General features: G+C 30.6%; 3 protein-coding genes across 5 annotated transcripts; 2 read left to right on the forward strand and 1 right to left on the reverse strand.

The window, feature by feature from the left end:
* Positions 1–200: 200 nt before the first annotated feature.
* Positions 201–6,090, reverse strand: LOC118066848 (transcription factor Sox-9-B-like). The gene is made up of 4 exons (XM_035083203.1): positions 5,469–6,090; positions 1,810–1,987; positions 1,661–1,748; positions 201–1,003 (listed from the first exon to the last, which is right to left on the reverse strand). Exons 1-4 carry the CDS (start codon positions 5,566–5,568, stop codon positions 392–394), a joined length of 978 nt encoding a protein of 325 aa, XP_034939094.1. The 5' UTR covers positions 5,569–6,090; the 3' UTR covers positions 201–391.
* A 510-nt stretch (positions 6,091–6,600) lies between these two features.
* LOC118066846 (myrosinase 1) lies at positions 6,601–9,245 on the forward strand. The gene is made up of 6 exons (XM_035083199.1): positions 6,601–7,001; positions 7,104–7,237; positions 7,471–7,728; positions 8,068–8,248; positions 8,321–8,718; positions 8,790–9,245. The coding sequence occupies exons 1-6, from the start codon at positions 6,746–6,748 to the stop codon at positions 9,189–9,191; spliced, it is 1,629 nt and encodes a 542-aa protein (XP_034939090.1). The 5' UTR covers positions 6,601–6,745; the 3' UTR covers positions 9,192–9,245.
* Positions 9,246–13,757: 4,512 nt separating this feature from the next.
* Positions 13,758–23,493, forward strand: LOC118066847 (transcription factor Sox-10-like). Of its 3 annotated transcripts, XM_035083202.1 has the most exons (6): positions 13,758–14,514; positions 16,668–16,814; positions 21,142–21,475; positions 21,581–21,659; positions 21,714–21,897; positions 22,690–23,493. In XM_035083202.1, exons 1-6 carry the CDS (start codon positions 14,291–14,293, stop codon positions 22,937–22,939), a joined length of 1,218 nt encoding a protein of 405 aa, XP_034939093.1. In that variant the 5' UTR covers positions 13,758–14,290; the 3' UTR covers positions 22,940–23,493. The 3 variants fall into 3 exon arrangements, with proteins under 3 accessions (XP_034939093.1, XP_034939091.1, XP_034939092.1); XM_035083200.1 differs by having other exon boundaries at positions 21,142–21,493; positions 21,581–21,897; XM_035083201.1 differs by having other exon boundaries at positions 21,581–21,897.
* The last annotated feature ends 588 nt before the right edge of the window (positions 23,494–24,081 follow it).

Here is a 24,081-nt window from a genome sequence, read left to right on the forward strand (position 1 = left end):
TTGGCTTCAGTCGTAAACGTTACCTTTAGTAATTACTAGAGGTACTTAAGTTATAATATTTTATGGTTATCCAAGTATTAATTTTAAAACTGTTGTAACTTACTCGTTTGGTTCGATTTTATATAGTGTATATTTGATTTCATGTAATTGATAATTAATGATATTTAAAAAAATAAATAAATAATACACACACATAAGGAAGAAAAAAATGATTTAATTACTTTTTACACGCAGATAAATTATCAAATAAACTTAACTTTAATTAACTCTAACACAATCAATATTTTTTCCTTCTTACCACTGTACAGATAAAGCAAAAGAATAATTAGCTGCCATAATAAACTTCACCTCATGATAAAAATGCAAACTATGTCAGTTTTTCTTTGTTGTTTTATCGAGGTCCCATGTAATAAGGAGATTGCGCCATTGAAGCAGAAATATATGGGTAAAAAGTATGAGTAGTCATATTCTGACTTTGATAATCATTTTCCTCATGTACTGAATATGTTTCAGGTGCAGGATAATACTGGCCATGCACATAGGTATAAGATTTAGTACTGTTCGTAACTTCTGGATACTTGAAACTTTCCGAGTAATTTTTGGGCTCTGTATATTTAGGCAAAGATTCATAACTCTTAGCCTGGAGATCTGAATACCTTGGACTGCTATCAGAACACTTCGGGTTCTGGAGATCATGACATTTAGGATCAGGATAAGTTTTAGCTGACAGCTCGTACTTGGGAAGAGTTTCATAAGGTCGATTTTGAAGATCGGGATACTTGAAAGTTTCCATATACGATTTAGAGAGTTCAAAATGTTTGTTTGGTTCGGAATAAGTCAACGAACGGTCGTATGACTTGCTGGGAGTTTCGGGATAAAGCCGACTGTAACTACAATCCGAAGAACTTGCTGAGTCAAGGGATACGGAAGATTGTAACGAGTTACGATGCGCCAGGATATTTATTTGTTCTTCTGTCTTCGGCTTCCGACGACGTGGTTGATACTATAAAGGTAAATAAGATATTTAAGTTTTTTTCGTGCTGAAAAATCATTTTTATTGAATTACTTAAGTTTGCGCTAAAGTAATTTCGTTCTAAAAATCTTCTTATTTAATGCAGAATATTAAGTCATCATTATCAATTTCTTATTATCATATTTTATTTATTTTACCCACGTTCTTATCATTGATATGCAATAATGGATAGAAAACTTTATCAATGAAGTAAAAATTGGATTAATACGAAAAAAACGTTCTCAAATTATATAACATGTTCGACTAAAATCTGATGTACTTTTTTATCAAAAAAAACTGTTTTTAACTTTAGATTAATTATAACAACCTCTTAGACCTATATGATCTGCTCTTTTTACAAGTAATAAAGATGTTAACTTAAATTCTTACATTTTCAGAATTATCACATTATTTGTCTGTATCAAAAATTTAATAAATCACAAAGGTAATTTTAAATAGCTCTCATGCACGAAATTGTAGTCTTCTTCTAAAATATGTAAAAAATTCATACTTCAACTTTATAAACTTAATTAGTTTTGAATTTAACGAAGTACCTACTCTACATTAAACTAATTTCTTTGCAAACTTAAGCAATTTAACATAAATGTTTATGAAAAAAATATTTTATAAATGCAAAATAAAATATACTTTATAATGTGGATGTTGTTTTTTGTGTGCATTTCTCAGTCTTTCAGCTTCTTCAATAAATGGCTGTTTTTCACCGTCGCTTAAAATCCTACAAAGACAAAGTGATACAGGAAATGATATTTTCTTCAGACAAACATACTAATTAATACCTCCAGAGTTTTCCCAAAGTCTTTGACAGCTCCGCATTATGAAGCTGAGGATACTGATCAGCAAGTCTTCTTCTTGCTGCCTGGGCCCAGACCATAAAAGCATTCATTGGTCGCTTGACATGTGCACTCCGACGTCCTCCTGCTCGTGATGTCACTGGCAATAGTGTCCAGTTGTAACCTGAAATATCATGTCTCCCTGTTATCTTTTACACGTAGTAAATAGCAGTTTGAGTATTTAAATTTTATATATTTAAACTCATAAGTAGTAGAGTAATGTTATTTTTATTTTTAATGATAAATATGACAAGCTATCAGGAAGAATTGATAAAAATCGATAAAACTCTTAAAAAAATTAATTTAATGAATTAAAAAGACATAATTATTTACAATTATTGCAAACGTATTTATTGATGATAAAAAATTTGTTTTACTAAGAAGATGTCATTCATTTTTTATAAAAACTAAGTAAGGGATCGTGTTATTAAAAAACGAGCAATGACGTTTATGGCAAAAAAAGAGTGAACCAGTTAGACATCTTCAAAGTGTCGGTTTAACCCTAATTGCCAAGTAGGGAATATAATAATTAGTACAACTTTTGGTAGGACACACGTGGTGGAGTGTCATCAGGGTTCCTTGAGGGAAGTGGCAGCTAATTACAACGGTGACACGGTCCAACGGTGCGGCCCTTCTGTCGGTTCCCTATCATTGCTTCAGGTTCTCGTCGAGTTCTTCATTTTTACGAGGAATCGACAACAAGTTTTTCGAATTGCCAGGAATACATTTCCATGGATTGCGACTATACGCAACATTTGTCTCGTAAGGATCACAAAAAATGCTTCGAAAATGTCATACTTCCTTTTGAAGACTTAGAACTGAGACATACATCAATTTTTAGCTATCGGTTGGTCAGAAAAATTGTAGGCTTTTCTATCATTATTCTCAATTCATTCTTTTTTTCTTATATCTTTAAAATTTTTTATTTTCTTGATGAATTATATTTAATAATAAACAAAAATATTTAATCACAATATTTTGTTTGCAGATTTATACGTAGCAAGTCAGGCATAATTCAATAGAACAAATTACTCAGCAAATGGAAATATCACTTCTTGCACATAAATATTCTACAAATATTCATATTTATGAGAATGAAATTGCTAATAAGAAGCAATCTTTTATTTGTGATACCTGAATCTTGCATTATTAAGAAAGAGTTTGGTATGTTTAAAATCTTTTATTGTTGGATTTATTGTCTCGCATTTGAGCCAATATTATCTTAGAACATTTATTATCTTTTTTTTTGCTGATCATATTCAAAATATTGTTACAATTGTAGAAAAGCTTTCTACAATACATAAAAACTGATTTTTCTAAGCTTGTTAAATATGATAATATTATTATATTTGTTATCTCATAAATAATAATTTATATTTACAATGCTATGTAAAAAGTTAAACAAATTTTTCTGTCATCTGGAGGAAATGAATAATAATAAATTTAAAATCGATTAATACACTTCATTTCCTATAAGAATCATTACTAATTGTATTTTATAATTTTTTGGTAATTTTCAAAAATCCAGTATGTACCTAATTAGTTAAATTTATTAACTGTTATTATCAACACAACAAGGTCTAAAAAGTTATAATTTTCTGAAAAATTAATTTTTAGAAGCGCCAAAAACTTTTTCTGCTTTGTTTTCACTGAGTAGTAACATTAAAAATAAATTAAAATAAAATAATTCTCATGATAAACTAAAATAATTTTATGTAATGATATTTAAAAGTTTTGTTAGTAGATCAAGAGCTAATATGATTTGATTGTTACGGTTATTAGACCGAGCCATTATCATTTTCACTTATCTCGTAGTCGCTGAGTCAATCGATTTGCATATTTAAGTCATGACACGAAAGAATAAAAAATTAACAACGTAATTAAGAAACTATTACGTACATTTTTTCAGCTAAATACAATTCTTTTATCTATTTAAAAATTATCATTATACGCAGTTATGAAATGAATGCCTGAACAAATGAATGAAAAATAATATGTGCAGTAAGTAAAACGTAATATCCAATAATAACTTTAACTGTAAATCAATATCAATTTTGAGTTGTTTTTTTAAATACTAAAACTGTTGAGTTTTAATTCATTTTCAATGTAAAGTTTAGATTATATCGTAAATAAGTTATTGATAAAACAATTGAGATTAAAAATAAACTGATGCTTAACCAAGATGCTGAACAAGGTAGAGACCAGCTATTAACAGTTCTCTAACAAATTTTGCACTGTAATTGCTACAGCTTGTAATAAAAAATAAAATAAATATTGAACTTTTTCATCAATTTATATATTTAACCACTTATTAATTAATCAAAAAAATTCATCTTATATTAAATCTTTTACTCATTAAAATTTAATCTACAAACATAATGTAATTACAGCATTATCAAGAGAAATTGTGACGTTTACTTATTAAATTTTACGTATAAATTATATTATAAATTTTGTAACTCATTTATACTACTTCAATTGTTTGATATATCAACAAATTTTAATCATTGCATTCTTTTAATGCGAAATTAACTGATATGATAAGATTTGATTTCAATGATACAGAAAAATTGTAAATATTTAGTTAGTTTAATCATTTAAATCTAAAATTGCAAATATTCCAAATTATCATCGATTAATATCTGAGATATTAAGTATAAAATGTGGTACTTCAACTTTCAACTTTAATAAAAAATATATACATTATTTCACCAAATTTAATAGATGTCAACCAGCTAATAAATCTCCAACTAAAAAAGTTAGGATTACAAATTAATTTTCATTAAATACAACAGCATAATAAATATCTGATAGTATCAATGTGACGTTGTTATCTTGCTATTTGGTATATTAACTCTTCTACAATATCATTACTGTTGGAGCATCAAAATTAAACGCCACCCAGACTGGTAATACAATCTTGAAGACTTCTTTCATCAACGTGCCAAACGTTTTCTTTAGATCAAGCAATCAAGTAATTTACTAGCAATTAATTTAAAGTTGTTAATCCAATATTAATATTCAATAAGAGACTCATTTTCTATTGTCCTTGATGAAAGCTTGACTGAGCTCTAGAATGCTAGAGCTATTATAGAATCACTGAAGCTTCTTTTTCGAACAAATTGGCAGGCCGTTGAAATTATGAGTACTCGTGGGAAGTTTGCAACAGCTCTTACTCATAAATTATCTCGTCTACGGATTGCCGGCACGACAAGATGTGTCAGATTTAATTCGGTACTCGCATAATTAGTGTCGTAGAACGGTTTCGCTCGACTCGCAGCACCTGCCATGCGAAATCTTTGCGACTTCTTCTCATGCTGACGCTCCCTCCCTCTCTAGGATTTTTGCCCTGTTTATATATCTTCATCTTTATCGTACCCTCTATCCCTCGCACTCTTGAACTTACATATCGTCTCGTAATCGCGAGGATAAATCCAAGAATCAGAAGAACGATGGCCGACGACGAGCGCTTTCAACGCCAATTAAAATGTCCATGTTAAACGATCTAATACAGATCTGAGAAGGTAAAGACTAGGGAGAGGTTAGTAAGAAAAAAAATGGAAATATGATTTATACTAATGAATAAACTTGTTTATTTTATTTACCTTGGAGAAGCTTTCCTACAGCATCATCTAATGAATTGGGTTCACTACTTGATGGTCCTGCTTTTCCTTCTATTGATGTACTGTCCTCAGGTGTTTCCATGGTTCCATTCGATTGACTTGATTTAAACTAATTGTCAATTTAATTTTATTTAAATGATCCGAGTAAGTCTGTTATTAATACCAATAGTTGGACATTAATTCACTGATGAATACTTGTCATCAATTTTGATCTTCATCTTGAACACATTCACAAATCAAAAGCTTTTGTTAGTTGATGAAGAAACTTGAAAATATCACGTGATTGTTTCAATGAATTAACCATCCTGGTAAGTTGATGAATAATTTTTATAAGATAATAATAAAAACGTTTCAATTATACATTCCACTTGAATATTAATATTTTGTTGGTAATCATTTTCAACACTTTTACAAACTGTTGAATAATACAATAGACAAGTATTGATAATCGTAGGTGATTGAAACAAATGAACAAAACCGGGAAGACTTTCGAGACCGCTCTGAAGACAAACAGCAGGGCAATGCTTTGATCACTCCCCAACCCTGGCAGCAGCAACAGGACCGAGAAGACGAAGATGAGTGCACGAGAGAATGGAAAAAGAAATAGAAAAGCGTGAGATGCGTCTTCGTCTTGAGCGTTGTCACGATGAACAAGAGATGGGAGAGATGTGGAGGCGTTCCGTGGACCACCACCTCTTCTATAAGTGGGGGAATATTCCTCATCTTGTCCTCGGTCCATTCTCCGTTGCTGCAACGCCAATTCTTCTCTACCTTGCCCTGGACTCTTCATTACGCGCCCACGTTTGAATTAATTTTAGCCCCGACACCCAACCACACAGACTCGACGAAGATGTTACTTGAATTAATCGAGATCATGTCGCCGATTTTCTGGACCAAATCGGAGTCAAAGGTTCCAAGTCGTTGAAATAAACTATATAAAACATGTTGTAAAAAAAAAATAACAATTACCAATTATTATTGAAAACAGTATAATTATTCTGACAAGTGTATTTGCTTATCAATAACAAAAATTATAGGATAAAAGTATACCCATACTTGGATTATCACATTTTACTACGATAAGAATAGACATGTTACGAAAGCTTACGTTCATTTTCGAACGCCAGACCATTCTGAGAATATCATCGAGCAGTTACTTCGGGCAATGATTTAGTGTACTTTTGAAACTGATTTAAACTCTAAACAAGTTTACTTGGATTTAAAGTTTGTTATAGAAATAAATAACATTTGTTGTCAACATGTGGTTATTTGGCAATTTAAACTCTCTAGTTGGTTTGATGTACACATTAACATCAATGTTGCCAGATGTTCCTGGAATAATAGTTAACCGTATTAGTGATTTTGATTATTCTGATGAAATGCAGCCATTGTCTCACATTCAGAAGATAAATTCAGCTGACGTAAATGTAGCTAGAGAAGGACGTTTTCCGAATGACTTCTTATTTGGGGTCAGCACATCAGCTTATCAAACTGAAGGAGCATGGAACGTATCAAGTAAGTAAATAGCGATTAGAACGATTAATTGATAATTAATAAATATTATCAAAATAATTATAATCAATCGGAAATAATAATCCATTTTAAACAAACGTTTAGATAAAAGCCAATCAGTATGGGACTATATGACTCACCAGCAGCCAGGGATAGTGAAGGACGAAACAAATGCCGATATTGCTGCTAATTCTTACTATTTGTACAAGACAGATATAGAACTTTCTAAACAAGTTGGAGTAAGTTTTCTATGTTATTATGACTAACTAAACTTAAAGGACCAGTTTAGATTTGGTTTACTAGACTTCATGGTTAAAACTTTATTAAAAAATAAAATTTTAATTGTTTCAAAAATATTTGTAAACTTTTGAAAAATTTTTAAATGCTTTCATTTTTTAATTTTTTTTTGGAATACAAAAACCTGTATAGTAATTTAATTTTATTATTTATTTATAACTTTTTATTGTTTTAGGCAAATGCATTCAGAATTTCTCTATCATGGCCACGAATTTTGCCCAACGGATTTTCTAATTATATAAATGCCAAAGCTATCGATCATTACAATAATGTAATTGATGAAATGTTACGAAGAAATATAACACCTGTGGTTACAATTTATCACTGGGATTTGCCGCAAAAATTACAAGATCTAGGAGGATGGTCAAATCCTTTAATCATTGACTGGTTCGTTGATTTTGCCAGAATAGCTTTTGATGCTTTTGGAGACAGGGTAAAGTCGTTATAAATGGATAATAATAAACCGTGCATTAAATAACTATTAACTGAGCATCAGATAAATTATACCAGCTGATTACTATTTGTTCGGTGCCAATTCAATGTATTTGCTGGTCCGTTAATCTTAATTTAGTGATCGTTTCAATATCAATCATTATAATTACTTAGACCACACATCAATTATCAATTAGAGCAAATGTTTATCTAAAATAAATTTAGGATTAATTTAAATTATTCTATTAAAGTTGAAAGAAAATTGTTATTTCAAATTTAATTTGTTTAATAGTATGTATTATCAATAAAATAAAAAAACATGTGTGTTATTATTGTTTAGGTAAAATATTGGGTAACCATTAACGAACCTTCAATCTTCTGTGGTTTCGGATATGGTGGAGATTGGATTCCTTTAGTTCAACAATCCGGAGTTGCCGATTATCTGTGTGGCCATCATGCTCTGATTGCTCATGCGAAAGCTTACGAAATGTACCAGAATGAATTCGCAGCAGACCAAGAAGGTTTATAAATGATCTTATTCACTCAATAAACAATCTCAAAAACTTTATTTACAAGTCAATTTTTTAATGTAGGACAAGTAGGTATTGTTATATCACTATCATGGCCTGTTGCTGAAAATCCTGAAGATGAAGAAGAATTAGAAGGTGTCGAACGATGGTTTCAATTTCGTAATGGATGGTTCTTACATCCAATTTTCAGTGATGACGGTGATTATCCAAAAGAAATGATAGAGAGAATTTCATATCACAGTGATCTTCAAGGGTTCTCCAAGTCAAGACTACCAAAGTTCTCAGAGAATGAAATAGAGATGATTAAGAACTCTGCCGACTATCTGGGCATTAATTTTTATCATGCATCATCAATAAGAAAGTGGACTGACTATGATATAAAGAATACGGTATCTTTTTATAGTGATATTGGTATGCTTGAGAAACCCGAACTGGAATATAGTACAACATTCACTGATAGAGTATGTTTCGAGATGTATTATCAGCTGATTAAGTTTTGATAGGATCAATTAATATTACCTCTATGTTTCAGTGTACTCCATGGGCTTTAGTAGCAGCAATACAGAGAATGAATAAGGAGTTTAACATTTCCACGATGATAATTACTGAAAATGGATACTGGGATCGAGGTCAATTGGCTGACATCAGTCGAGCTAGATATCATCATCTTCATCTCAGTGAAATTCCTAAATTGATCGCACAAGGTATCAACATTCGAGGCTATTTTGTTTGGTCTCTTATCGATAACTTTGAATGGATGAACGGTTACTCAGTCAAATTTGGTATCTTCTCTGTTGACTTTGAGGATCCACTTCGGAATAGAATACCAAAAATGTCGTCTAAAGTAATTAGTGATATTTATAAAACTAAAAAGATTTCTCCATTTTTTTGGCCACTAGAAAATAAAGAATTTGGTATTAATGTCATTGAATAATTATAATTCATTTTGTTAAAAATAAAACAATTGAAAATATAAAATATATTATGTGGCAATTTTGAGAATCCAACTGTCATTTGTCACGATTCGTTGACGAAGAACTAAGTACACTTGAAAACTAAGACTCGTCTCGCGCGTCATCTCATCGCTGTAGCGCCTAATTATACAACAAATTTAATGAATGAGCGATCTAGCAAAGACAGTGCACCACTCAGAAGCACATATAAACCATGGTCAATGCCGTGTGGCGGCTTTTGTGGAATAGATCAAAGAGCCTTACTTGGATTCATCGCACCCTCGCAAGAGGTAAAACCTCTCTTTCACTGCTCAAGTGTCATGAACAAGAGCACTTGGAAGAGAATCAATGCAGCGGCTAGTAAAATGCCAAGTAGATCAAAATGTCAGAGTAAAAAGTAGGTTAAAAAGCGGAAAAATTACTTGGGTATTTATTAACATCTTTTTTTCTTGAACGATGAAAAAATGAGAGGTAGTTGCTGAAAAGAGACTAGACTTTAAAAATCAATGATTCATCAGATTTTTTTGTTTAATGATCATGATTGATTACTCCAGACAAATAAAATCATTTTGTTTATATGTATATGAATTATTGTATTAAGATCACAAAATTTTGATACCAACTTAATTTTACAATGTTCAAGTGGGTTCTATTGATATTTTTTTTTAGTTCGAAACATTCGGATAATAAACTTTCTTTTTCAGTCAACAAGAACATGATTCGATTAATGATAATTATTCTCTAATCGTACTTGAATCATTTGATCATTAATTAAGAAAAATTAGTTTTGAATAAAATAAGTCGTACAGTTCTGAAATTACCGTTATATCGAAATTAGTTCATGTGAAACAGACTAAAACCACCCTTTTCATAATTAAAATTTATTGTATATATTTTTTTAAAAAATTTTCATCATCAAATTTTGTACCATTCGTTTTATATTATTTATTCTTTTATAAAAAAAATTCAACTTATGAAGCAGTACAGAAATAGTTAAGATTAAAAATCTTAAAGTAATAAACTTCAACAGTGAGAAGACATTTTGGAAATACTCGTATTTAGATCATTGTCGTCATCATAATCATGATCACCATTATCATCATAAACCTTGAATGTATATTAAGCTTCACATATAACGATACCCTTGATTATTGATGTCTTTAGACGAGCATTTTTGGATTCGTTTGGTTGTAAATTTAGCTGGTGAACAGCGAACAATAATATTGATTCCACCAAAACGGAATTTCGCTTTTTCACTGGTAAACATCCCGACGTGCACGTGGCAACAATATGTGCGCTTTCTGACATGAAATCTAATGTCTCTGAAAAAAAGAAACTGATCAGTAAAATGAATTTTATTTTTCATTCACATTACTAGTTCTAAAAATTACTAGATTTAAAAAAAATTCTTTTTATACTCTGTTTTTTATTCAACATTTACAAAAACTGTGTTAAAAGCTTTCATTTTTACTTTAACATTTTTCAAAATTTGAACTAAAAATGGTCTAGTTGTAATCAATTCCCAGAATAGTTGTTAAATAGAGTTGTTTTTTTATTTAGTTTTTAAATAGAAATAGTTGCAAAAAAAATCAGAATAATAAAAATAAGAATAAATACTCCTGCATAGCACTGAAAAATTCGATATTTTAAGAAGTAGGATAGAGATCATTTGAATGCCTCATTCTAGACACAAGAAAAAAAAATTATCACAATAAATTTACAATAGCTGACTGATAGTTGATAATAACAAAATGATCATAAATCATATTTTTTATTAATCAACAAGTTTTATATCATCTTGCTTAATATTATCACTTAGTTTTGATATTTTTTTTATTGAATCCATTAAAAAAGTAAAGAAAAAATTAAAACACAGCTAATTAATGAGAGTTCAGAAGATTAAAAATATATTAATAATTAATCTACTTGCAATATCTAGATAAACTATGAAGACAGATTGCTTCAAAACATTAAGAAGTGATATTGAATCATGACATTCATGACATTAAATAAGAAATTCTTGAGACTTTTATACAAACTTCAATGTCGCCGAAGGCACGAGCATGAGATCTGATGATTCCACATGAAATAATGATTGAAGTGATTCCGCACAGACTCTCTGCAGGTTTTAAGCCTTGTCGGATACTTGAAAGACGATCGAGTGGCAGGCCGCATCCGCGAGGGCGGGCGCGAGGGCATCTGACACATGTAGCTCGCCGGGAGGTGGGTCCCGCGAGTTGGACCCCCAAGAGAGTTATAGGCCGTAGCACATTCTGCATCGTCATTGGCCACAGACGTCGTGACGCGTGCTCTTCAACGGTGATATTTTTTTTCTTCATCTTTTGATATTTGTTTTTATCATTATTTATAAATATACAATAATAATCCAGTTCTTAAATCAAAACTTGCTCAAAGACTAATATATTAGAGAAAATAAATAAGATAAAATAGTGAAGTTGACTGTGGAAAAATAACAGATGAGAAGAAAATCTAAACAGTCTCCAGAGCTAAGAAATTTGCTGCTTCATCATTAGGATTCTAATTATCAACTAATATCCCTTGGATCTATAACAGTTATCTGAGAGATAATTCATTTTGTGATCATATATAATGATTTGTGAGAAAAAAATCAAGGCAGTGGTATGCAAAGAATTTCAGGACTGTATAGTAGATGGACCTACACCAGATGCTATATGATAGAATAAAGAAAAGTCGCGGCTTCTCTTATAGTGAAAGGAGGAACACATTGGCTTTCCTCTTTTGCTGACTTATATGTATATTCCCGACGGACGATTGCAGGCGACACGTGGGCCTTGTTAACCCCCCTTATACAAGACCCAATTTCGCGACGGTTTCTCTCTTGGTTTATTGAGGAAGTGGGTAAAGCTAGACTCTTGGGAACGAGTGTAAAGAACTTTTAAGGAAGGAGAATATAAATCATCTCTACGTGAGAACCGCTTATGTTATATTAAATAAAAATGTCAGCTTACATTTGATTAATTTTATCTCATCTACTTTGTTTAAATATTTGATCATCAACTTGATGTATTTGCTTTTTAACTTTTCTATCTAGCTATTTTTAATTCCAGGCAATAAGACTTAATATTTATCTTTACAAATAATAGTTAAATTATAAGAAGTCAATTTTTCAAATTGGGTAATGAGTTGGAATAATTTCAAAGTTTTTTCTTTGAGGAAGTAATGAAAATAATCATGAAATAGTGATGGAACTGATAAGAATGACCATTAAACTATAATATTGTTAAACATATCAAATATTAATTAAAAAATATTATGATCTTATTTGTCAAATAATGTTGTCAAGACCCAGATGCTTCGGCTTATCTTTTAGAATCTCATTAGTATATCTACGGTCAAAATTCTCTAAGAAAAAAGAGTTACTAGTTTAGAGAGGTCAATGACTTGGATTCATCATCATTGGTCCAACATTAAACCTGCTTAATTCTTTGAAATTTAATTTTCCAGCAAATTTTTTCCGATCTCCACTAAATTATTTAACAACAATGATGCCATCATAAAAGATTTTCATGTATCTAACTTTAAAAAAACAATCAAATATATTTAAACCAACATTCCAGGTTCAATGATGAGTTTGACAATCTCCAATATTTTAGATACTGATTTAATCCAACTGTTTTACCTATGAATGTTTCGTCTGAATCTTGGATACATCTATCAAAAAATTGATCTTTAACCAAGTCTAATCTAAACATATTGTCAACGAAGATTTCAGTGACATTAATTTATCAAGACGAGAGCTTAGCTAAAAGCCTTAATTTTGTAACAAAGTTCAATTAATCATTTAGAAATATCATGGTCTTGACAAGATTCTCACCGAGGTGTTCATGACGTGATGCTCGTTGTGGTGATTCACTGGCCAATGAGAGATAAAACGTAGGAGGGAACGTATGTTTAAGTATAAGTAGAAGAGAGGGCGGAAGACGTTGAAAAGAGAGCCGATTGGTCATCTTACCGAAGGATATCGTATCCATGGAAACCCTAATCGAGTTATACGAGAGACACGTACCGAAATATAAATAGCACGTTGCAAAACAGAGAAACCAAGATGAGGAAGAAGCGGAAGATCAAGTTGGCACGAAAGCAAAGAGAAAGATAGGAAACTAATGATCATGTGTCAGCCAATGAATAACTGCATCAGCTAATTAATTACTTTTTTTTTAGGTGCAAACTTTAACATATTTTATCTTGATGCTATATAAATATTTTTATAAATAAATATTTGAAATTTTTATGAAGCATTATACCAATAATAATACAAAACAAATCAAACTACTAGTGATGTTGGAGAATATTGGTGATGCTAAAAGTGTTATTGAGATCCTTGAAACCTTATATTCCATTCCCACTTGATGTCTTATTCTCCCTCTTATCTTCTACGCTAGACCATGGAATATATCTGAAGCAACAAGTGTCGTTGGCGGATGCTCCGCCTTCCAACGGGCCCTAACGCGTGGTGGAAACTGCCCCGAGGCAATGCAACCACCTCACTTCTGCGCCGATCGCGCTCTCGCACGAACTGAAAAGTGGGACCGGTTCTGGAGATTTTGACATTTCAATGGGTCCAATGTGATTTAGTTACTCACGAAAGCAACAGGTTATTACAACTATTTTTAATTTCATTCATTAGCATCATCAATAATTTCAATTTTCAAACTGGTGTTTAACATTTGTGTGAAATTTTATTAATAATTAATTTTAATTATCAGTTAGCTTTGATTAATTTTTGTGACTCTTGTGGAATTATCATAACGGGTGTTGCGATCAATATATAATACTTGAGAAATTTTTCCAAGTTGTCAGTTTTCACACTCCTCGAAGCAACAATCACAAGCAGTTTGCATCTTCGAGGGGAGAAGATAACAATTATATATTATTGCTCAAGTAACCGATAGCAACGAACAAAAGATTCGCGCGTAAGGAATGGCACAATAGATGGTGATTTTTCAATTGTGAAATTTAAAAGTTTACAAAATAGTTGATATTTGGAGGCTGTTGATGAAAATAAACATTGTGGTGCTGGTGATATTAATTGAAGGATATGATGGAAGAATCATCAGGCCCAGTTACTGAAAATGGTATCAGTAACAATAATAATATTAATGTTAATAATAACAATAATGTTAGTACAACAAAGAATGGGGGAAGTACTAATCATTCATCAAGTAACACTGGATCCAATAGTGGAGGAGAAGGAATCAGTGCTGCCGTCACGAAAGTTCTTCAAGGCTATGATTGGTCTTTGGTACCACCTGCTGCTACAAAGTAAGTGCTATTTTTAGTTCTTTTATTTTAATAAAAATAAAAACATTGCTTATATTTTGCAAAAAGTTACCACCATGGATGATAAAAAAAGGTTTTTAATAATGTCAAGAAATCTAAAGATTGAAGAATACTTCGCTTCTTCTAGAAAACCTATCACTTCGTTTATTTGAATAAATTATTTTATATTTCAATAAAAAATGTTTTGCATTAAGGTAATTATCAAGAACATATTGAGTTTTCAATAAATTAAAAATGATTAGAAAAACATAGGATTATTAATTGAATCAATGAAAGTCGGGTGTAAAAAATTTATTTCAGCACTTCTGAAAACTCCAATACTTTTGAAAGCTGTCAAATTTCAAAACAAAATACGTCAGGAGCTAATCGATTATTTGTCATGTAAAAAGAAAAATATCCAGCAAAAAAAGAAAGAAAAAAATCCTCGTATCGCTAACTTAATTATGACGCACTCGTTTCCCTGGCCTGGGAAACACTCGTGGAAAAATGTCCTCGGCTGTCAATTAACGCAAATTAGCTAATTAATACCCGATCGCTAGCCAACTGTACTACGTGTATACACAAATTGCACATATTCTTCTTGTTGTCACCAGCATAACATTAACTAAAGGTGTGATGATTCACAACTTATCCTAATAATTAACATTTCAATGATTAAATGCACGAAATGAAATTGATGGCAGTGTTAAAAATCATAATAAAAACAGTCATGAACAATAGAGGAAAAATTTTTATACCACAGAATCAACATCTGGCTCATAAGGTTGAATATCTAGAAAAATTAGTTCGGATTTAAGGGTCATAAATTTACGATATGTGGGGCACAAAAATGCGTTTTGATTTATCTAGATGTATTTATCAGTCCCAGGTCAAATATAAGCTGGGGTTATCAGAACCGGAGAAAGGGTGTACGTGTTTCAATTATCCCTGAACATTGATACAGCAATGTTATAAAAAGAAAATAATAATGTTTATATATAAATGTAAAATTTTTTTTCAACAATTTCATAACTTCTTGATATATTGGGTACCTTTTTAGCTTCTGAATGTGTTTTATAAGTAGAAAACCGAAGTCGATTTAGCTAAAATAAATGAGGTATAAGTAGCAGCAAGAGAATATTCGTTGATACTTTTTACACATTTAGGTAAACCCAAAGAGTACAGTAATGTTGCCAGAGGTCACAGTGGATCTCGTTAGAGAGCCCATGCTAATTATCTACAGCTCCTTGGTTTGTCTATGAATTTAACACCCCCATTAGTATTACCATATTTTTTAAAAGTTTTAGAGTTGAAAAATTCTATTTCTTGTCATCAAAAATGAATTTCAAAAGCAAGAGTGACTACACGAGTTCATTCACAAATTCTTTTTTTTATTCATCACTGAATATCTTAAAATAATATGCAGTTATCAACTTTGATCAATGAATTATAATACTTTTGAATTCAAAGCTTGTCCAGTTCTAGTTGGTTTTATTTTTTACAACCATCTTTCAACAACCTACTTGGTGATAAATTAGACGATTAAATCCAACTAAGATGACTGTTGGATTCATGTTCTTTTGATTACTGTTTGGATATTTGTCGACACTTTGCAGATAGAAGAATTTAATTTTTTACATATGTTGAGATGATATATGTTAGCAAGAGTCCTTGATCGACGTGAAAAAGAATAAAATGCGGTAGAAGGGTTATATAGGGTGAGCAATCGTGTCAGTCAAGATAATCTTAACACTCAAATAGACGAAAGTTTTATAAAGTCATCTTTTGTGAGAGAAAGGGCTAACTCGTTTCATGTTATTTTAAGCACAGGCATTTATTCGAGAGGTTTTTAGCCGTTAACTCCTGATATAACTGATCCTTCCGTGTAAGATTTTATGTAGGATAGTAAATGGTGAGTCATGCTACTTGTCTATGGGTAGATTATTTTTATTAATATTAAATTTTGTTCAAAAAATTAGCACATGAGTGAATAATTTCATCAAAAATTAGTTGATCTTGGCGACTATGTTGCTAAATCATCAATTTAATAAGAAAGTTTACGACGTATAATTGATATTTATTTAAAAATATCATCCTGATGAATAAAGTTTGATGTAAATCTTAGATTGTAAACATATTTTTCTTTTTAATTCTAGAGGAAGTGGTGATAAAAGAGCAGCGCACGTCAAAAGGCCAATGAATGCCTTTATGGTATGGGCACAAGCTGCCAGAAGAAAACTAGCTGATCAGTATCCTCAGCTCCATAATGCAGAATTATCAAAGACACTTGGACAACTTTGGCGGTGAGTATCAAATGCACTAATGTCATCAGTAATGTCTCAGTTTACTTGTGCATGCGCCATGGAGAAATGGGCGTGGATGAACGCCTGGTCATGTACGCTTAATTTGCACTGCAGCAACGAACCATGAGAAAATGGTGGAAGTAAAATAAATATACGTGTTTGCAAGTTTCTAAACATTGCTGAATATATCCATTGGCTTCTATTTACATAGTAGTCTCAGTTTTTTATTCATGCGATTACATAGAATTATTTTCCAGAGATAAAAATTGCATTTGAGAGAATGATATCTGACGTTTTAATAGATCGAATTAAAGTGGTACACGTGTCTTCGATCAGATCCAACGACCCTCCATTAGATAAGAACAATTCTCACAGGGCTAAGAAGCTTACGCCTGAGTCCTCTCAAGCGTAAGAGAACATCTTCTTGCGCGTAATTGTAGACATTCACAGTTGACTGGGCAAAAAAATTTATTGATAATTTTTTTGTTGGACGTTTTTTTAATTGGTTTAAATTGTTTAATCGGCACAGGAAAAGTTGCTTCTTTAATAAAATTTTCAATAAGTCTAATCTACCAGAAAACTTAAAAAAGAATAGATGTCATATAGATAATTAAAAGTGTAAAACAATAATTAAAAAAAATTAATTAATGATAGTCTATAAAATAAAAACTTGATTAAATTTTAAACAAAAAAAATGATTTACAAATTTTTTTAGTGATCTTTTGATATTTGATTTATCAAATCTTTTATATTTGATGAAGAATAACTTAAATATTAAAGATTACTTTTTTATCAAGACAAAATTCTTAACTATAAATAAAGTAATAGAAAGAAAAAAAAAATTGACGAATTAATAGGATGAGTTAATTGAAAAATATATTTGATCGAATTAAATTTCACTCTCAATACATTCCGTCAGTTTAAATGAGTTTAAAATTTTTTCACACGATTTGTCATTCTTAGCATATCTCTTTCTTTCACATCGTATCACCTTTCTCTTTAGTAAATTGCTGTGCATACTGCATAATATTTGTTCATTAAACTTTCCAATTAGATATGTCAATCTAAAAATGAATCATTCAAAATTTCTAATAGAGTTCAGTACACTGATATCGTCAACATGACTAGTCATTTTTATTTTTATGTCCTAATCATTCGTTGTGGATAAAAGAAATGCGACCCAATGAAAAAGAAAATAATAATGACAAAGAAAGAACGTGAAAAGTAAGTTCAAGTGTATAGAGCGAGAGGTCAATTTCGATTTCTGATCATGAAGTTAACGAGAGACCCCATCGAGCTTCACAAACGATCTGCCGACATAATCTCCTGCTGAGTATCGTTTTACTGAGCAATCTTCGCTCAATAGTATCCGATCGAGAGCTAGATTTCGATGAGAAAATGTTAACCAACATAATCCAATTTAATTGCCAAAAGCTATTTTTACAGTTTACTTATCAACCTTTTTATATATCGATATATTTTTATTTATGAATTGAGCAATGTCTGTACAAAATCATAGATAAAATGTATCCAGGTGTTATAAGTGTTTAGAATGACGATTTTTCAGAGAGTTTTTTCAATTACTCAACTTTTTTTTTATTCTTTTCACTCTCACCTTTCAGAAGATATCTTGATAGTATTACTTTATATTTGCCATGGAGAAACAGACATATCGGGAACTCATCCCCGGCGCGTGCTAGCAGCTGCTGGCCAGGAACCTATATTCGTGATAACACACCCTAATGCTTGAAAAATTCACAATAAACGCCTTGTGCTTGTCAGGTGAATTTTTCCAGACCTGTCAGGATAATCAAACCCCTACAAAAGAATCAAATAACAAATATTTCTTATAAAACAGGTAGTTGCAACCCTATAATGCAAAGGTTTCATGTTGATCAATTTTTTTACATAAATTTTAATATTGACAGAATAATAAATTAGAATAAAAGTGGAAATAATGGTCTCAAATATTAATAATAACTTTTTAGAATTATCTGGTATAATTTTTTTTTAAATATTTTTTTGCACAGTATTTATTTCACTTCTTGAGTAATTTTTGAATCTAAGTTCTAGATCCAGGTATTTCTTATTCTTAAATGAAAAGTTTATATAAAAATTAACTCAATTTCTTAAGATTGATATTATAATTATAATATCAAGTTATAAAAGTTTATAAAAGTTAGAATATTAATATTCTAACTTTTATTTAAATAAAAAAATTAGAAATTGGATTAGAAAAGGCTGGACAAACAATTGTATTCAAATATTAAATTATTATTTAATTATACATTCAATAACTTCCAACAACCATTACGACACGGTTCGATGACATTGATCATCATTATCAAGTGTAAAACTACAATCAAATTAAGTCGTATCTAATAACATTTGTATCATACATTGAATTGTTGGATTTACTTTCTTTAATTTTTTTTTTATCAAGATAAACCATTATAACTTCCACACATAAAAGATTGCAGTGAAAAATTTTCAAACACTTTCTTTGAGTTATTGTCTCTTAAAAATGATTTATGGCAACTTATGAAAAATTTTTAACACCAAAATTGTGGCCAGTTCCTGTCATAAATAATATAATATTTTCCTAAGTCACCATACATAAGAATTAGTAAAAACAAGATTTTCAAAGCAGTTGATCTTTTGGTTGGAAAAATTTCCACTGAAAAACTCACAATTAATTTGTTTATAGCATGTGGGTTTACTCAGGACCAAAATAAAAAAGAAAGTGGAGCTTAATTTTTTATGTTATCATGAAAAAAACTTAAACTACTACAATAATTCTAACTATTTAAATAAACATATTATATATTATAATATAATATTTTATTCTTAAAGTCATAACACATGTCAGCACTTCATCCCATCTCCAAAACTTCACACTCAATAAAAATGAATATTACATGTTCAATGCGATCCAAAACATGTTTCGTAATGAAGTAATGTTGGAAGGTTCATAAATTATATTTTAATATCAACTTAGTAATATTTATATAATAATAAAAGAATATGATCATCGTGTGAACAAACTTTAAGTTTTGTTTCACATCTGATGCTTACAAATAACTTCAAAGATAAAGTGATCTGAATTATTTGACCCTGCAGTGCATCATCTGGTTGAGAGAGAAAAATATGGACACGTATTGAGGGTCCCAGAAACTGTAGAAAAAAATTTCAGCCAAAGTCCATTGACCAGATGGGGTCTTGCTTTTACTTTTTCACTCGAGTTTAAATTCCTCACTTTCAGTGATAGTTATCATAATCTTGCTATTAAATTTTTTTTCAGTTGATTTTTATCATTAACATAGTACTTCTACAATCTATTTATATCTTTAAAAATCACCACCTGCTGAATTCTAATTCTTTTAAAGCCACTGCCACTGGACAAACATTAAAATCATAAAACTTAATCAGAGGAGAATATTGATAATAAGTGAAGACGGTTAAAAAGAAGCGTCATAAAAGTGCGATTAATGTGCGAGGGTCACGGTGTTCAAAGAATTATGATATTGTTTCTTTCTCTTTTTCTTCCGTTTCTCTTGACTTGCTTCCTTCTTCATCTTGTAGAATAATACCGGAAAAGCTTATCGAGTCTCGTGAGCCAGTGGGAATATGAACACAAGTTAACCCGTATAGGCGCGTCATTCTTAGTTGTCTCAAGTAGACATTCATATACGGACTATACCCTCATGGCTTAACGCTTTCAGAAACACTAACCAGAAACCCTTTTCTTTCTTCTCAATACTTTGCTACTTGAACGTATTAGTCTCTGATAGTCATTCGAGTACCAGTACAAGAGTCACTGACTTGTGTGATCATTTAGTTTTTGTTGCTTTAGTTGCAATTTTATTACATAAATAGATAGGGTGAGAACTCATTTTTGATCATGATTTTATTAATTTTGATAGACATAGACTTTGTAATCACGAATTTTGTATTCATTGCAAAATATTGCCAGACTGGAGAAATGAATACTTTTATTATCAGAATAACCTTTGATTATTTTTTTTTTGTTGATGAGTTCTAAGATACATTAATAATAACAAATGAAAATAAGTGGCATTAAATTAATAGTTTTTTAATTTCCAATATTGTAATGTTTTCTACAGATCTATCAAATTCAATTATCAGGTCTTTAAATTAATATTTCAAATAGCTAGTTATCTAGGTCTTTAGCTAAAATAATTAATCATTTCTTGACAAAATTCATTACCATTCAGTGATGATGTAATGTTACTGGAAAATTTCAAATACTTTAATTAATAAAATGGTAAATTAAAAAACTTATGGGATTTCTGGTCTTAATTTGCAGAAAACTTTCTGAATATGATAAAAAACCATTCATAGAAGAAGCAGATAGATTACGAGTGATTCATAAACGTGAGCATCCTGATTACAAATACCAACCCCGAAGACGAAAACCAAATGGTCCATCAGGTAGAGATAGTTCACCGTCAAGGACTCAAAATGGTGTGACATTTAATATCTGTAAATCTCTGAAACAAGAAGACCTAAGTCCGCGTAGTGGTCAAATTACAAATTCACCACAAAGTCGAGTAAGTTCATCACCTCCCACGATGCCGAATCAAGGCCTGTCACCTCCTACACCACCAACGACTCCTCGAGCGCAACACTTTGTCAATCAGGTGTGCATTAACCAGATGGTAACACTTGGAAACCTACGTTTATTGCTAATTCTATCAATCATTTAAGAGTGATGTGCATCACTACTCCTTCTATAATCATTGCAGGCTCACCAGCATCAGCAAAATAATATTTACCACCCAGATTTATCAGGCTCTTCGATGTCAGATACATCTCATCAACAAGGTAACGTGGATTTCAACAGATTCATTGACGTCATTGAACCCCCTCTACCGTTAGATGAAGGACCAATGAGTACCCTGGGATCATTGGGTGGAGTTAATCTCAACATTCCACTGAATCTTCAGGAATGTGAGGTGGAGAGCTCTGAACTGGATCAGTACCTTCCTTCTCAAGTTCTTTCAGCAGATCAGTATCCTCCAACAGCTTCTGCCAATACACTACCATGGTGGCTTTTAACTCGGTAATTATCAATGAAAAATTCCTCATTAGAATTTAGCTTTTCAAGTGCACAAGAGGTTGAGCTAATCTCAACATCCCGTGATTCATTAAGAATAATATTTTTCTTTTACAATATTGATCTGTTTTTATCAAACTTATGATCAGAAGCGCTTCTTTTGATGTTGTCAGTTGGTAGCTTGAGATCATTACTATGCTGATTGAAATGTATAAAAATAATTTTTGGAGTTCATAATGTTAGAAGCAAAAAATTTTTTTATTTGAACAGTTGGTTTTCTGTTTTAGATATTCGAACCTTTTTCTATTTTTATGATATTCTAAAAGACATTTGTATTTTAATGAATAATTTGAGACAATTATTTTATCTGAGTAAAAAACTTTTCAAAAAGTTATTTACTTTTAAAATCAAGTAGTGAATCCCATAAAAGATCAGTCAAGCTATTCCATTGCCGTAGCATTGATAATAAAATAATGATGAATTGATCATATTTATATTTAATTTATAGAACCATTTTCAAAACAATGGAAATGTTTCAATTTCAAGGTTAATTTTTTACTTGCTCTAATAATAGTGTAGTTAAGTATTCCTGAAGTTTTAACAATTTATTCAAAATAATTATGATTGAAACAATTACAGCAGAAGAGAAGCATTAAATTAAATTCAAAAAAATATTTCTGATAATTTTGTAAATCTTACAGCCCATTTTTTAAAAAAATATTATAAAAGTTTAAAATATATTTGATTGGTCAAATTTGTCATCAACTCATATATTTATGTCATCACTTTGTTTTCTAGAAATGATGAGGACTCTGAAAGATCAAGTAAAAGATTTTGTCCAGATTCACTAGCCGAAGCTTCCTGGGAAGATCGACCTCAAGATATGATTCGATATCATGAACTCCAACCACCTTTACCATCAGTTCAATACATATCAGGAGCTCATCATTCACATGAATCAACTCAAGTCAACCATCCTCCTGTCAACACTCCATATCACATTGCAACCCATCGATATGTAGCAGGAAGTTGGCCTAATTATTGGTGAAGCTGTTACAAATTCAAACAGTCATTCCTAATACGACAATTAATAACGAACAAAAAGGTTTATATATGAATATATATTTAAGGATGAATGTGACATTCTTGTTTGTTTCATCAAGCAAGAATGTTGGAAATAGCCAAAAATGTAAAATTAGCTAATGTTTATAATGACCAATTAGTTCATAATATAATATTTGAGGCGCCAGTGAAAAAAATTTAAGAGATTTAACTTTAAGATGTTTGGTCTTTAGTACGAATGTGACTGTAGTAGTAAGTATTAAACTACACATGTGATCTCGGCATGATTAGGTGTTGAGTATCATGAAACTCCATGACATCATTCCATGACAGAATATTGCAGCTTTTTTCCTACCTCTTTCTGTTCTCTATTATACATAATAATTTTTGGGCCATGTTTTGAGTCCTGAATGTTTCGAGATACATAAATGTAATTCGAGTACTCTTTTAATAATAACATCAGCTAATAATAAACTTATCGAATGAATATATTATACAAATAATGATAAGGAAACAAGAGAGATAAATTTTCATCTAATAATTTTAGCATAATATTAATAAAGAAAGTGTTTGTTAGATTAGAAAATATAGATAAAAATATTAAAGCGTTTATATATATTGATATGTTAATACTTTTTCGTACTTAGTATATTTATTTAGTTGTTTAAATATTTCAATGCAAATAAATAGTACATTTCGTTTGTAGAAATAAGAAAAATAAAAAAATTAATTGATTATAAAATGATTGTGTATTTATTGCAGTTTTTCCTGTTTTTATTGTGAAATTTCATTAGAAAAATGTGAAGTATTTATTAAAAGTCTTTAAAAAAAATAAGAAGGACGATAGCCGGAGTACATTCAGAAGATATTTGTGCGATAGCAATGAATTATAATTGCTTAAGTATTCATGATTGCTCTACTTGATTGTAATTTCTTCTCTCTGCTTCAGATGATCGTTAATTTCAATGATTTAGATGCTTGCTATCGTGTTTCTATTAATATGTCATCAAAAAAGGAATCTTTACGATTTGAACTGATAATGTTTCGATATCAAGTTCAATAAAATTTTATATGGCTGTAAAATTCTTCTAGTTAACTCGTATTTGTTAGTAACATTAAAATACTGTA

This window comes from Chelonus insularis, unplaced genomic scaffold (genome assembly GCF_013357705.1).
Source record: "Chelonus insularis isolate UGA/USDA-ARS -01 unplaced genomic scaffold, ASM1335770v1 contig_356_pilon, whole genome shotgun sequence".
Lineage (NCBI taxonomy): Eukaryota > Metazoa > Arthropoda > Insecta > Hymenoptera > Braconidae > Chelonus > Chelonus insularis.